The sequence below is a fragment of the Culex pipiens genome, chromosome 3 (assembly GCF_016801865.2).
Source record: "Culex pipiens pallens isolate TS chromosome 3, TS_CPP_V2, whole genome shotgun sequence".
NCBI lineage: Eukaryota > Metazoa > Arthropoda > Insecta > Diptera > Culicidae > Culex > Culex pipiens.
The window spans coordinates 184,521,777-184,538,014 of record NC_068939.1 but is presented as its reverse complement, the minus strand read 5'-3'; the positions used below and the strand labels follow the sequence as shown (position 1 = coordinate 184,538,014).

Sequence of the window (16,238 nt, the reverse complement as noted above, 5' to 3'; positions counted from 1 at the left end):
AAGTGCTTTTGTTGAATTTTAATAACTTCATCCATTTTCTAATTAAAACAATTATAACAAATTTAAAAAAATGTTTAAAAAATTTCACAAGAGTTTCATATTTTGACATCGGATCAACAGTTTCTAAGCTCGTTGATTAAAAAATAAGGGCTGATTGGGTAAAGTCGGAGGCCAGATCATTTTTTTTAATTAAATGTTTAATAAATTTTTTACAAAGGATTTTTTCATTTCCAAAACAAGTTGAAACCAGATCGAATTATAGTAAATTTTGAACTCATGCAAGAAATGAAATGTATCAACCTAAAACTTTAGTAAGCAAATCAGTAAGGCTTATTTTCCTGCATTCAATTTCAATTTCATTCCAATCGAAAAATTTATGGCATATGAGCAACTCTCTACGAAATCGGCCGATTTCGACCATTTTTATTTTTTGTATTTTTTGATTTGACTCAAACTTTGTGGGGGCCTTCCCTATGACCAAATAAGCTATTTTGTGTCATTGGTTCACCCATACAAGTCTCCATACAATTTTGGTATGTAAATATTCAAACAGCTGTAACTTTTGAGTGAATTTTCTAATCAATTTGGCGTCTTCGGCAAAAAAAAAAAAATTTTAGAAATGGTCGCTCATGGTCACTATTTTTGAAAATCGAAAAACTGCAAATATTTTGCTAAAATCAAACTTTCGGTGGCTTTATCTTGAAAACGAAGCCCTTTATCAAAAAAAAAAAAATGTAATTAAAAAATAACTTCAAATTTGTTTTTGCATGAAATTTAGATTTTTTCCAAAAATCACTATTTTTTAATTCATAACTTGGCGGCAGATTATTGACCATGTTTCTCTATAGCTCAAAAGTTGCGGATTTTAGTCCCCTAAAACATATCAAAAAATCTCGAAAATCAAAAAATACGTATTTTGGGAAATTGAGTTTTAGTGAAAAAAAAGTTGATAAAAAAATCTGCAAATTTTCTTTTCCGTGTACCTATCTTTTTCTCAATAGTCCTCAACAATACCTACAACTTTGCCAAAGACACCAAATTGATCAGAAAATTCACTCAAAAGTTACAGCTGTTTGAATATTTACATACCATTTTTGTATGGACAGCAGCCAAAATTGTATGGTGACTTGTATGGGTGAACCAATGACACAAAATAGCTTATTTGGTCATAGGGAAGGCCCCCACAAAGTTTGAGCCAAATCAAAAAATACAAATAAAATCCATTTCCGGTTTTGGTAGAGAATTGCTCATATATAGCTGCACAAGAGGTACACTTCAAATTTCTAATAAAGTTCAACTGAATGAAAAGAGTCAATATTGCATTTCACCTCATTGAAAAAAAAACGAATATTCGGCAAGAGATGATAATTTGTATCGTGCACTGTGTACTGTACTGCAAAAAAAAATGTATCACTTGAAACAGAATCGATGCTCTGAATAAAAAAATCAAGATTTTTTGAATTCCAATTGGGATAGGTTAAATAGGATAGTTATGATAGAATTTTCCTTAAATTATTTTGTAAAATAATTTTTTAAACTGAACTTTCAAGAAGTACTGTGAGAACTAAATTTCAAATCAAATAATCAAATAAAAATTTAATGCTTTAAAATTTGGAAACCAAAACATTCTCAGACCACTAACTGAACTTTGCAGACAGACATCGATGGCTCTTCAAACAACTTTGTAATTCGATTTCACAGGATCAGTCAGGAAATTCTTTTTTTTTCGCCATTTTCAAGAACCCACACTCCCCACCAGATTAATTGGAGCCCATAACGGACGCAAATGATGAACCCTGGCCGTTTGATGGATTCCCGGTGCTTGCCGGCCAAAAGTGGTTCGATTTTTCAAACCCCGAAAATCCCATCACCGGCCCCCACAGCGCGGTCCAGTGTCCGGAAGTGGGCATCATTTGTCCGAAACCTGGGACGCGACTTCCAGCAGGGAGCACTCGACAACACATTCGACAAAACAAACAAAGGGGAAACTGTGTTTGCTTTTCCGGCCTCAAACGGAGCTGCTGGCCAGTGGCAGAGTGTCGTCACTCGGGCAGGACCACCTCCAGGGACGAAATGTTTGGCGTTCTTGAAAATTCAATTTGGGGAGGGTTTTTTTTGCTTGTTGGTCGGAAAAAGGAAAAATGATCCTGGCCCGAAAAAAGGGAGGAAAGCTTTGAAATGAAATCCCCCAGCATATGTCAAAAAGTTGCGCGAGGTTTTTTGAGCTTTTCGTGGTGGGGGTTGGGAAAATAAGGGAAAGCCGTCCCTCGCTGTTGATAAAATGTTTATTTTCATAATCCTTTCATAACTTCTGCTTTGTGCAGCAAGCGAGCTAATTAGCATTCGCTATTTCTAGTCCGAGTCGGGGGTTGTGTGTAATCAATTAGGGACGTGCCGACGAAGGTTGGAATGTTGGGGTCGTCGCCAAGGCAAAAGCTCTTGACCTCTGCCAACGCAACATATTTATGGAAAATCTGGGCTCCCAACGAATGTTTTTTTTTGTAGGGGAGAGAGTTCAACTTTTTGACGCTTGGAATGCTTTTGGAAAGAACTAACCAAAACTGGCACTTTTCCCCTATTCAGACACACTCACAATCCAGGGACCAGAGGGAAAAAGTTAATGATAAAGCCGGAATAAATGCTAAAATCATTTTTAATCTCGGCAAATAAATTTGCTACTTTACTGGCTTTTGCAGTGTATGCGGAAGCGAGCTGGGTTTGCTGCCTGGCAGCACTAACTGTGGCTGCATGTCGTGTGTTTGTGTGAGAAACTGGACGGTTTTTCCTGACTCGGAAAAATTAACAGGAACTATGAAAATTGCCAGAGGAAATAACGAACTTTGCTTGGCTGCTTTTCATGCACGTTTTCTTTTGATGAGATTTAGTTTGTAATATTTGTGATTATGGACGCGCCACAATGACAATGACAGACTTTAGGAACGCTACGCTGCGATATTCGTAATTCGTTCCTAATTGGAAGTTACGACCTCCAAAATTTGTCCTCATTAAAAGCGAACAAAGCCCGAAACCGCACAACCAAATAAACTCAACCACACTGTTATACGATGTGCCATTTTCTCGCGCAAGGCACAACATTTCGAAATTAACGAGCATTCAAAAAATAATTACTCCCGCCATTCTAAGCACTTTCAGCTTCACATCAAAGCTCTATCCAACTCCAAATTCTAACCTCGAAATGAGTGGTTGCTTGCCTGCCTGCATGTGCCATTACACTGAATTACACGTCAATCTCTTGTTGAACACGTAGCAGCAGCAGCAGCAGCTCCCGCAGCTTTTGGAGTCTGGGTCGTCGTTTTCCACGCGCCAGCCGCTTGACTACTCAGAAAAGCGGCAATTTGGGGCAATAACTCTTTACCGTTACCGGGATCGTCGAGACACTGAGAGAACACGTTTGACGTAATTGCCAAAAATCCACACATAAAGAGGTGCCTCTCCAAGTGCACGGCGAGAAATAACTCTGCCAATAATGAACCATAAAGAACACACACGCGCTCGGAACGGAAAATCGCCCGGATCTGGATTTGATGTCGAGTTCCCCCCGAAAATAACCGTCCAGAACGCCGCAGTTCCGCACTCACCTGCCAGGACGACTCCCCCCTCAGGAAAAAACCTCAGCCGGATTTTACGAGGTTCTAAAGCATTTAGTGCACAATCAAAAAATCATGAATTTATCGTCGTTGGACCACGTTTGCTGGCCATTCAACAAGCCTCAAGAGGGGGAAAGTGAGCCGTTGGGCAGGACACGGAGGAGGGTCGAGAGTTTTCCGCCTGTCTTTTGCACATTTTTTTTTGGAAATGGACGATTTACGCACTATTGTTAGGGGAAGAGATTCTTCATCTCTTTGTGTAAGGGCTATCGATGTTTGGGGGTTGTGTCAGATGCAGAAAGTGTAGTTTGACTACACGGGAAGCAGTCTTATCGAAATTGCTATTCCAAACAAGCTGGTGAGATTTCTTATTTTTTGATCGGGATTCAGATATATTTTTTTGTGTTTTAGTATTTTAGTATTTTAGTATTTTAGTATTTAAGTATTTAAGTATTTTAGTATTTTAGTATTTTAGTGTTTTAGTATTTTAGTATTTTAGTATTTTAGTATTTTAGTATTTTAGTAATTTAGTATTTTAGTATTTTAGTATTTTAGTATTTTAGTATTTTAGTATTTTAGTATTTTAGTATTTTAGTATTTTAGTATTTTAGTATTTTAGTATTTTAGTATTTTAGTATTTTAGTATTTTAGTATTTTAGTATTTTAGTATTTTAGTATTTTAGTATTTTAGTATTTTAGTATTTTAGTATTTTAGTATTTTAGTATTTTAGTATTTTAGTATTTTAGTATTTTAGTATTTTAGTATTTTAGTATTTTAGTATTTTAGTATTTTAGTATTTTAGTATTTTAGTATTTTAGTATTTTAGTATTTTAGTATTTTAGAATTTAGGATATTTTAGTATTTAAGTATTTTAGTATTTTAGTATTTTAGAATTTAGGATATTTTAGTATTTTAGTATTTTAGTATTTTAGTATTTTAGTATTTTAGTATTTTAGTATTTTAGTATTTTAGTATTTTAGTATTTTAGTATTTTAGTATTTTAGTATTTTAGTATTTTAGTATTTTAGTATTTTAGTATTGTTGGGTGGAGTACAAACTCCTTGAAGCAGCGGTTGATCTGGCGCAGCTCAAAGCTGGAAAATTCATATTTATTAGATCCATTTTAGTATAGCTTTAGTTAGTCACTCACATCTAGTTTTTCCTCGTACCCTTTGTCTATATTCGTGCAGGTCGATGGCATGAGCCGAGATGTGCCCTGTCCGCGATCATGAAAACAAAGTGTAAAAATTCAACATATTTTTGGAATCAACTAAGCGCTAGATTACCTGGCGTTGATTCAACGGTCCCAGTCTAACGGTGCTTGGGCGGACCGGTCGGGAGCAAATGTGTGGAAATCTATACTAGTAAATTCAAATTTAGTATGTAAGAATACTAGGCATAACCTCAACGAGTACTTGAAAAAATAATAGTTTACCCTATCGTGTGTGCGGTTCTTCTTTCCGCGTTCTCGATAAGCTCGATAATCAAGCAGGCCTAAGCTATCAGCTATGCTGGTCTGGGTGGTTTCTAATTGCTGCAAAAGTAACTAAATTAGACAAAAAACATCCCCAAAAGATTAACCACATGTACCAGGTGTCGCTTCGTGTTCTACTTTAAGTGGTCTTGCTTCTTGTTGACGTTCGCGAGCCGATTCGATCGTCGATGGCTCGGCTTGTCAGCTCCAGGGCTGAAGATGTAGCTGCCTTTTGACGAGGGGCTACCGTTCTGCGTTTTATCGTCAGTGCTGCCCATGCCGTTTACATCCCCCGACCCGTAACGCCTTTCCGGTTCCGGCTCGGCGTTACTCACGCGTTGTACCTGCAGCACTGCCAGTTTGGATACTGGTCGACGTAGAATTCCGGCTGATGTTTGGATCGCTGCTTGGCGAATTCGGCCGTCTCGTCCAGGGATCACCGTCAAGACTCGTCCTCTTGTCCATCCGTTTCTTTGGCCTTCATTAACTATAAGCACCAAGTCGTCAACCTGGATGTTCTCTGCCTCGCTGTGCCTTTTTGTCCTTTTGGCGATTGTGGGAAGGTATTCGTTGATCCAGCGACGCCAAAATTGGTCGACTAATTGCCTGGCCATGTTCCAGTTCGTGCGGGTTACCTTCGAAGGCTCCAACAGCGTTCTAGGGGGTTCTACAACCCCACTTGAGCTGAGTAGTAAAAAATGATTTGGAGTTAAGGCTTCTTGGCTTTCGTCTTCGAGTGGAACGGCCGTTAGTGGTCTAGAATTCACAATGGATTCGGCTTCTGCTAAAACGGTTAGTAGTGTTTCATCGTCTGGATTACGGTCGCTGCAAAGAGAGCGAAGGGCCACTTTAACCGACCTCACGAGTCGTTCCCACGAGCCTCCAAAATGTGGAGCTGATGGTGGAATAAAAATCCATTTGGTGTTCGAACTGGTGAATGTCTCTGCTAGTCCTTGCTCGATCGTTGTGATTTCCTCCTTCAACTCCCGGCTTGCTCCTTGAAAATTGGTTCCGTTGTCCGAGTGTATTTCAACCGGAGAACCTCGCCGTGACACAAATCGCCGCTCCGCCATCTTACACGACTCTGTAGATAGAGAGTGTACTACTTCCAGATGGACTGCCCTCACCGTTAGGCAGGTAAAGAGTGCAACCCATCGTTTAACGCAGCTTCTGCCGACTCGGACCGAGATAGGGCCGAAATAGTCGAGTCCGACGAAGGAAAACGGTCGAGCCCCAGCCGCTAGTCGTGAATCTGGTAGGGGTGCCATTCGGGGGGTCGTTGGTGTCGCTTTGTTGATCTTGCAGGCCTGGCAGTTCTTCGCGACTTGGTGGACGACTGTGTAGAGGTTTGATATATGGTATCTTTGGCGAACTTCGTTGTGAACTGTCCTGTGGTTCGCGTGTAGGTACCGGCGGTGGTACCAATCGACTATTAGCTTAGTGAGGTGATGATTTCGGGGGAGAATAACCGGAAACTTGAAGTCGTAGGTGACATGTGGAACGGCTCCGATGCGGCTGTCAACCCGCATTACCTCGTCTTCGTCCAGAAAAGGTGTCAGCTTGTAGACAGGACTCGTTTTGTCGATGGTCTTCTTGGATCCTGCTTCGCCCTGCTTCAAGATGGTCAGCTCATCCGGATACGCTGTTTCCTGCACATTGCGCCACAGGCTGTTTTCCGCCTTCCGAAGCTCCTCACCTTTTAGACAGCCTTTTAGACGGGGTTGGTTTTGTCTCGTACGCTTGCAGTTTTCTACGAACCGTAGAACGTATGCCGCGGTCCTTTGTAGGAGCTCCCATCTAGAGAAGTGGTTGATCTCGAAGACGTCCTCGATGTGGTGTTCTTTATGCGCCATGCAGGGCCGCAGTTCTTCGTCCGTTTCCAACAGTTCCGATCTCAGTTGCTCTGGCCATTCCGTCTCGGGTTGATACAGGAAGTCTGGTCCACGGAACCACCGCGACTTGACGTCTGTACTAGGTCCTTTGCCCCACTTGGTTGCTTCGTCAGCCGGGTTGAGTAGCGTGGGAATGTATCTCCATTCGATGGCATCGGTTTTGCTGAGAATTTCACCCACTCTGAAGGCCACGAACTGTCTGTACCGCCGGTGTTCCGACTGGATCCAGGCTAGAGTTGTTTTAGAGTCTGTCCAGAAGACTCGCCGACAGATCGGAAAGGAGTGGTACGCCATGACCGCCTTGGCCAGCCGTGCTCCAAGTAGAGCTCCCATCAGCTCGAGGCGTGGTACCGAGAGCGCTTTTAGTGGTGCAACTTTTGCTTTGGCCATAGCCAGCGTAACGTAGACCTTTCCATTGATTACAGCTCGAAAGTAGGCTGTACAGGCGTATGCGTCTTCGCTCGCGTCCGTAAACACGTGCAGTTCCACTGAACCGATCTCTGCAGCCGAAAATCCAGGAAAGTACGCCCGGTGGAGCTTTATTTCGCTGACCCTTTTGAAAAGCTTCGTCCACCTAAGCCATCGTATACGAATAGCTTCGATGACTTCGTCATCCCACTTTGTGTTGTTGCGCCATGTATCCTGGATGATCATCCGACCTTGAATGGTGATGTGTGACAGTATTCCCTGGGAGTCAAAGAGGCTCATTACACAGCGTAGGATGTTCCGCTTTGTAGGTGGGATTCCATCCAGTTGCAGTTGCGTCGCGAAAGCTAGGATGTCCTCCTCTGGCAGCCACAGTAGTCCTAGCACCCGTTCGGCTTCGCTCTCAGCGTCGATGTTGATGGCCTTCGCTTGCATCTGCTTTGGCTCCCCGACCCGTTCCAGAAGTGCATCGGAGTTCGAGTGCCAGTTCCTGATCTCAAACCCTCCACGGGCGTGCACTTCCTTCACCTCAAGTGCGACCTTGATAGCCTCGGCCTCGGAGTCGAAGCTATCGAGGTAGTCATCGACGTAGTGTTTATTTACGATGGCTTCCGCTGCTTCCGGGTACTCCGCTACGTGTTCCATGGCGTTACGATTTTTGATGTATTGGGCTTGACAGGGTGAACAGGTAGCGCCAAAACTTCCCACATCCATCGCAAACACCTTCACCGGTTCTGAGGGATGATCTCGGTAAAGAAACCGTTGGCTCGCTACGTCGTCTTTGCGGATTTTAAACTGGTGGAACATTTCCTTGAGGTCCCCACAGACAGCTATCGGTCGCTCCCGGAAGCCGCAGATCACTGACGCCAATGGTTTGAGCAGGTCGGGTCCTTTAAGGAGGTTCGAGTTCAACGACACGCCTCCTACTTTCGCCGCGGCATCCCAGATGAGTCTGACTTTCCCTGGCTTGTTTGGGTTCCTCACGGCACCCAGCGGCAGATACCAAACCTTGCGCGGATCTGTTGCGTCCATTTCGTGGGGTGTCACCTCGTGGATATAGCCTTTCTCCAGGTACTCCTTAATTTGTCGCTGCACGCTGGCTTGCAGCTCTGGGTCTCTTATCATCCTGCGTTCGAAACACTCCAGGCGGCGCATCGCCATAGGGAAGCTGTTGGGGAGTTGTACGCTGTCGTGTTGCCACAGCAGTCCAGTTTCGAATCTGTTTGACACGCGTTTTGTCGTCTCCTCAAGGATACGCCGGGCGCGCTTATCTTCTTCAGATTCCGGCGCCTTTTCAGCGGAAACGCCGATGCTTTCGACCGCAAAATGACGCTTGACGAGATCGTGGAGTTCCTGGTCCGATTTGCCACCCTCCTGGCATTCACACACGTGCATAGCGAAGTTTGTTGTTTCTTGGCTGTTGGCAGAGTAGCCGTAGATCGTCCATCCCAGCCTTGTTTTGCTTGCTAACGGTTCGCCGAGTTGTCCCTCGCGCAGGTTCAGCGTTGCTATTAGCCCGGCGTTGTTCGAGCCGATCAGAATGCCCGGTGTGGCTGCTTCATAGCTGTTGACCGGTAGTCCTCGTAGGTACGTGTACTGTCGTGCTAGATCCGAATAGCGCAACGTCTGCTTCGGAAGGTTTAGACTGGCTACCGTCCTCGTATCGTTCAGGGCGTAAAGCTCGCTCTTGCCTTCTCCAGAGATTTGGAGCTGAACTCGGTGGGATTTCGGCTCCTCTCTTGTCACGTTGCTAGTCCAGGAGAGGCACAAGGGAATTGGCTCGCCATCATCGATGCCGAGGCGTTCAGCGATGGTCTGCTCAACCAGGGTTAGGTCCGATCCGTCGTCTAGGAATGCAAAGGTGTCTACCGACTTTCCGTTCCAGAACAGCGTCACGGGGAGAATCCGGAATAGCGTAGACTTCCTAGTCGCATGGTGAGCGTTGAGCCCGTCTCCAGCACATTCAGTCACTCCGCTTGTAGATTGCTCTTTCTTTGTTGGCGTTTGAGGCTTTGCTACTGCACGATGTAGGAGTTCATGGTGCCGTTCTGGGCAGCCATCCACACCGCACCGTTTGGTTAGCTTACAGGGTCGGCGACCGTGCCTACCTAGGCATGTCCAACAGAGGTGGTGTTCCCGTACTAGCTGCCACCGTGACTCGGGCTCCCATTCTTTAAAGATGTCGCAATTCTTCACTTTGTGGTTGTTCCGGTTGCACGCTAGACATTGGACCTCCACGATGTCCTTTGTAGAATCTTTTCCTGGTTGTTCTTCTCTGGTCGACTCGGTGCAGGTTGGTGCAGCACTGGTCGGTGCGTCGCTCGTTGAGTGGGCGTGTAGGTTACCGCGTTCGGTTCGCCCGGGCCGAGGCAGTTTGGCGTCTATAACGACTGTAACTTCGGAGGCCGCTCCTACTATCATCGTCATGTATGCAGCAAATGTGCTGAGATCGACCGTCTGGAACTGTTTCTTGAATATCGCCCAGTTCAGGCGCTGCTGGGCTGGTAGTTTGTCCACCAGTTCCCGCAGCAGTACTGGATTGCAAAGATGGGCTACTTGACCTGCCGCTTGCATATGGTCGCACAAATTCTGGACTGCTAGGCCGTAGGTGATTAAGGTCTCCAGTTTCTCAGGCTTTGGAGACGGCGTTTCGCGTACCTTATCCAGCAGGGTTTGGATGATGAGCTCGGGCCTTCCGTACAGCATGTACAGGGTGGAAAGCACCTGTGGGACCAGATGTGGGTTAAGTAAGCGACCCTGTACTTGTTCGAGAGCTCTTCCCTGTACCGCCCGCTGTAGCCGTGCCATGTTCTCTACGTTAGAATACCCGCAGGCATTGGTGGAATTCGTGTAAGCCGAGAAGAACATTGGCCAGTCTTCTGGGTTCCCGTAGAACGTTGGGAGGTCTCGTGGCATGACTTGTCTGGCGAGAAGCTGTTGCTGCGTTGGACACGGAGGAATCGGGGGTATAGGATTCGGCCGAGGGTCCAGTTGAGGCTGCCCTTGCGGCGACTGTCCCTGTTGAGACCAGCTTTGCTGCGGCTGCCCTTGCGGCGGCTGTCCGTACTGAGTCCAGTCTTGCTGCGGCTGCCCTTGCGGCGGCTGTCCGAGCTGAGCCCAGTCTTGCTGCGGCTGACCTTGCGGCGGCTGTCCGCGTTGAGACCAGCTTTGCTGAGGCTGCCCTTGCGGCGGCTGACCGTGTTGAGGCCAGTTCTGCTGCGGCTGCCCTTGCGGTGGCTGACCCTGTTGAGGCCAGTCCTGCTGCGGCCACCCTTGCGGTGGCTGTCCCTGCCGAGTCCAGTCCTGCTGCGGCTGCCCTTGCGGCGGCTGTCCGTGCTGAGTCCAGGCCTGCTGCGGCTGCCCTTGCGGCGGCTGTCCGCGTTGAGGCCAGTCCTGCTGCGGCTGCCCTTGCGGCGGCTGTCCCTGTTGAGACCAGCTTTGCTGAGGCTGCCCTTGCGGCGGCTGTCCCTGTTGAGGCCAACTTTGCTGCGGCTGCCCTTGCGGTGGCTGACCGTGCCGAGTCCAGTCCTGCTGCGGCTGCCCTTGCGGCGACTGTTCTTGTTGAGACCAGCTTTGCTGCGGCTGCCGTTGCGGCGGCTGTTCTTGTTGCGACTGATTTAGCTGCAGCTGTCCTTTTTGGGGTCCACCTTGTTGCGGCCAGCCTACAGCTCCAACTACCGCGCTAGAGTTGCTTGTATAACCCGTCGAAGGAACCGGTGGACGGTTAAGTACTGTAAACGTGCCCGCGGCGTGTTGCGAGGTCGGGGGGCAGGTTGAGTTTATCGGTGTGGATGTGGAGCTTTGTCCAGAGAATCGCGCGTCGTTTGAAGACCGGCCCGGAGGTCCGAATGGGATGTTTTTTATCTCTTCCATCATTTTTTGGACCCAATTCGCTGAAGAGTTGGTGCCCGGATCGACTGTTTGTTGTCCTGACCCAGCCGCTACTGCTTGTCTGCTTCCGCTCAGGATCCCCTCGGCAACCTCACGGCTCATCTTCTCCAGCTCCTCTCTCTTGCGGCTCAGTTCCGATTGTTGTCTTTCCACTTCGCGCAATATAGACTCTCTTTGTTCCGCGATCCAAACCAAGTCTGCTTTTGCTTGCTCGGTGAGCAGCGATCCCATATTTCCGGCAGTAGCCGAGGTCGACATGGTGGGAGCGATCGTGGTTGACTCGCTCGCGGGTATGTCCGCGGTGGCCACACAGGTAGCGCATCTCCAGCCTTCGTGGAAGATTTTTTCTTCGATTCCCAAGCAAGCGGCGTGAAACGAGCAGTTGCAGCCCGGACAGTTTTTCATATTCGCCAGCGGACCATATTGCTCACAGTTTTTGCACTCTCGGTATACCATTCTAGGTATAGTTGCCATTCTATTGATATAAGCTTGACGAGACTGCACGTAGATCTTTGAGATTGTTGGGTGGAGTACAAACTCCTTGAAGCAGCGGTTGATCTGGCGCAGCTCAAAGCTGGAAAATTCATATTTATTAGATCCATTTTAGTATAGCTTTAGTTAGTCACTCACATCTAGTTTTTCCTCGTACCCTTTGTCTATATTCGTGCAGGTCGATGGCATGAGCCGAGATGTGCCCTGTCCGCGATCATGAAAACAAAGTGTAAAAATTCAACATATTTTTGGAATCAACTAAGCGCTAGATTACCTGGCGTTGATTCAACGGTCCCAGTCTAACGGTGCTTGGGCGGACCGGTCGGGAGCAAATGTGTGGAAATCTATACTAGTAAATTCAAATTTAGTATGTAAGAATACTAGGCATAACCTCAACGAGTACTTGAAAAAATAATAGTTTACCCTATCGTGTGTGCGGTTCTTCTTTCCGCGTTCTCGATAAGCTCGATAATCAAGCAGGCCTAAGCTATCAGCTATGCTGGTCTGGGTGGTTTCTAATTGCTGCAAAAGTAACTAAATTAGACAAAAAACATCCCCAAAAGATTAACCACATGTACCAGGTGTCGCTTCGTGTTCTACTTTAAGTGGTCTTGCTTCTTGTTGACGTTCGCCAGCCGATTCGATCGTCGATGGCTCGGCTTGTCAGCTCCAGGGCTGAAGATGTAGCTGCCTTTTGACGAGGGGCTACCGTTCTGCGTTTTATCGTCAGTGCTGCCCATGCCGTTTACAAGTATTTTAGTATTTTAGTAATTTAGTATTTTAGTATTTTAGTATTTTAGTATTTTAGTATTTTAGTATTTTAGTATTTTAGTATTTTAGTATTTTAGTATTTTAGTATTTTAGTATTTTAGTATTTTAGTATTTTAGTATTGTTGGGTGGAGTACAAACTCCTTGAAGCAGCGGTTGATCTGGCGCAGCTCAAAGCTGGAAAATTCATATTTATTAGATCCATTTTAGTATAGCTTTAGTTAGTCACTCACATCTAGTTTTTCCTCGTACCCTTTGTCTATATTCGTGCAGGTCGATGGCATGAGCCGAGATGTGCCCTGTCCGCGATCATGAAAACAAAGTGTAAAAATTCAACATATTTTTGGAATCAACTAAGCGCTAGATTACCTGGCGTTGATTCAACGGTCCCAGTCTAACGGTGCTTGGGCGGACCGGTCGGGAGCAAATGTGTGGAAATCTATACTAGTAAATTCAAATTTAGTATGTAAGAATACTAGGCATAACCTCAACGAGTACTTGAAAAAATAATAGTTTACCCTATCGTGTGTGCGGTTCTTCTTTCCGCGTTCTCGATAAGCTCGATAATCAAGCAGGCCTAAGCTATCAGCTATGCTGGTCTGGGTGGTTTCTAATTGCTGCAAAAGTAACTAAATTAGACAAAAAACATCCCCAAAAGATTAACCACATGTACCAGGTGTCGCTTCGTGTTCTACTTTAAGTGGTCTTGCTTCTTGTTGACGTTCGCCAGCCGATTCGATCGTCGATGGCTCGGCTTGTCAGCTCCAGGGCTGAAGATGTAGCTGCCTTTTGACGAGGGGCTACCGTTCTGCGTTTTATCGTCAGTGCTGCCCATGCCGTTTACAAGTATTTTAGTATTTTAGTAATTTAGTATTTTAGTATTTTAGTATTTTAGTATTTTAGTATTTTAGTATTTTAGTATTTTAGTATTTTAGTATTTTAGTATTTTAGTATTTTAGTATTTTAGTATTTTAGTATTTTAGTATTTTAGTATTTTAGTATTTTGGTATTTTAGTATTTTAGTATTTTAGTATTTTAGTATTTTAGTATTTTAGTATTTTAGTATTTTAGTATTTTAGTATTTTAGTATTTTAGTATTTTAGTATTTTAGTATTTTAGTATTTTAGTATTTTAGTATTTTAGTATTTTAGTATTTTAGTATTTTTGTATTATAGTATTTTTGTATACACTTCAATTGTGATAATTAATCATGAAAAATGATAGAAATACCAGAAATTATCCGGAAATTCCAGGATACATTAGCAACATTTCAATTTGTAAAAGACACTTCCCTCCAACAGCAAAGATTAATCATTTTTATGGTAGTACAATTCCTGCCCCTCGTTCACAACGCTTTCCCGATAATGGCCATCATTAGAAGGACCAGAACAAGCATCCATCCTACTGCTGCTAAAAGAAATTGCTGGCAGGTAACGAACCTTGGCACAAGAACCATCGACCATCTCAACAAGGAAGAAGATGTTGGTCTCTCACGCAAAGTTCAGAACCAAGACGGTCGTCGGTCGGTATCGTTCGTCTCATCATCATCAGCAGCAACAGCAACAACGTGGTCGACTTGTGCAAAGCATTCTGGTTCCACTTCTGGTTCCCCTCATTCCCAGCCCTTCCCCGCCGGGGTTAATGAATACAGCGGCAAAGTGAATGAAAAATGAAACTCGAGCATTTCCGTAATCAACCTGAGGGCAATTCCGCGGAAAGTTGGGTGGGGAAGCTCGCCTTACAATGGATTTTCGTTCCTAAGAAAATAGTGCTTCCTGGCGGGAAATTCGTTTTCGCTTTTCCTCTTTTGTGTGCGTTTGATTCTCGTGAATGAGATTAATTAAAACGTTGTTTGATGGCGCTTTGAAACGCAATCCCTTTTGGAACCACGTTTCCAAATGGCAAATATTTCAATAAAAAAAAAACAATTTCGGCTCAGCCATGCTTAATCGCGATTGAAAACATTTATGCAGGATCACACGCAGAAAATTCCGTCCCGGATCCAAACAGAGCGAACCCAGCGAAGCATTTCCCAGCAAGCGTGTGTGTCCTCTTCTGACACCCGCTTTTTCCATTATCAATTCAGCGATTTTCCCCCCGCACGCAGTTCTGGAATTTCTGTCGCAATTTAAATTTATGAGTAATTCTCGCTGAAAGTGGACCACTATTTACACAAGGTGCTCAAAAATCAAAAGCAATGTACTTTTCCAATAGCCCCCACCAATTTATGAATGAAACCATGTTTGGTTGGTTAAATTTGTCCTCACCTCGGCGCCACAAAGCTAAAACATTTTTTTAAATTGGTAATTTTTTGACTTAGGCGCGTCTACAAAATTGCTAATAACTTTGCAAAACTTCAACGAACCTATAATGTTTAGGGGTGTTTTGGAAAGGAAATGAGCAGAGCTTTCGAATGCACTTGTCAGAAAAACACCGTTCCATACATTTTTTAGCCACAAAACACCAATGTATTTTTAAAAGTTATTTTTGATTTCAATTCGAAAGCTGAGATGATTTCACATAAAGGACCAAAAAATCTAAGGTGTATGTTCCTCCTATCTTTTTAAATCTTATTTTGATTCTGCGAGCGCTGCGTTCCGTTCGCATTTCGGGCACCCAAAATGTTGCAAATTTGATTCCAGATCCGAATTCAGCGACCAAAATAACTATAAGAAACCTTACTCTGGCTTCCAAAACACATGCCGCATGTAAATAATAGGCCGTGCTTGTTAATTCTGAGAAATTTGTAAAATTTGCACTTTTTTCTCACTAAAACTTAAATATCTTGGCACTGGAGTTTCGAAATTACGTTTTCTTTAAGAGAAAAATGTTCGTAGTGAAATTTCATACCTGTTACATTCATTACTTTCACTGAAAAAAAGTCCACCCAATTGTAAGTAAGCATTTTACAAAAAAAAAGTAAAAAAACAATTTTTCGACGTTAAATTGCCTGGAAGACCCAAAAACATAAATATTGGTCAATTATCGAAAGTGTATTTTGATACTTGGACAATAAACTATCATTTAAAAAGTGAGCACCTATATTTTTTTACAAAACCTTTAAATAAGGCAAGCAAATTGCAACATTTTGGGTGCCCATAATGCGAACGGAACGCAGCGCTCGCGGAATCAAAATAAGATTTAAAAAGATAGGAGGAACATACACCTTAGATTTTTTGGTCCTTTATGTGAAATCATCTCAGCTTTCGAATTGATTTGTCAGTTTTTCGATAAAGCGGGGCGCCGGCCTTCAAAAATAACTTTTAAAAATACATTGGTGTTTTGTGGCTAAAAAATGTATGGAACGGTGTTTTTCTGACAAGTGCATTCGAAAGCTCTGCTCATTTCCTTTCCAAAACACCCCTAAACATTATAGGTTCGTTGAAGTTTTGCAAAGTTATTAGCAATTTTGTAGACGCGCCTAAGTCAAAAAATTACCAATTTAAAAAAATGTTTTAGCTTTGTGGCGCCGAGGTGAGGACAAATTTAACCAACCAAACATGGTTTCATTCATAAATTGGTGGGGGCTATTGGAAAAGTACATTGCTTTTGATTTTTGAGCACCTTGTGTAAATAGTGGTCCACTTTCAGCGAGAATTACTCATATGGGACATTTATGTGAACATGGGCATTGATTGATCATTCAATTATTTCTTGCAAGCTTCCCTGCACCGTGCGGTACACG

At 44.1% G+C, this 16,238-nt stretch overlaps 2 protein-coding genes across 11 annotated transcripts in view; both read right to left on the bottom strand.

The window, feature by feature from the left end:
- Nucleotides 1-16,238, bottom strand: part of LOC120414335 (uncharacterized protein CG43867) — a 309,678-nt gene that overhangs the window by 72,003 nt on the left and 221,437 nt on the right. The gene's annotated exons all lie outside the window — the stretch shown is intronic.
- On the bottom strand, nt 4,695-5,800 carry LOC120414337 (uncharacterized). Its single transcript, XM_039575488.2, has 2 exons — nt 5,200-5,800; nt 4,695-5,143 (listed from the first exon to the last, which is right to left on the bottom strand). The coding sequence occupies exon 1, from the start codon at nt 5,695-5,697 to the stop codon at nt 5,218-5,220; it is 480 nt and encodes a 159-aa protein (XP_039431422.1). The 5' UTR covers nt 5,698-5,800; the 3' UTR covers nt 4,695-5,143; nt 5,200-5,217.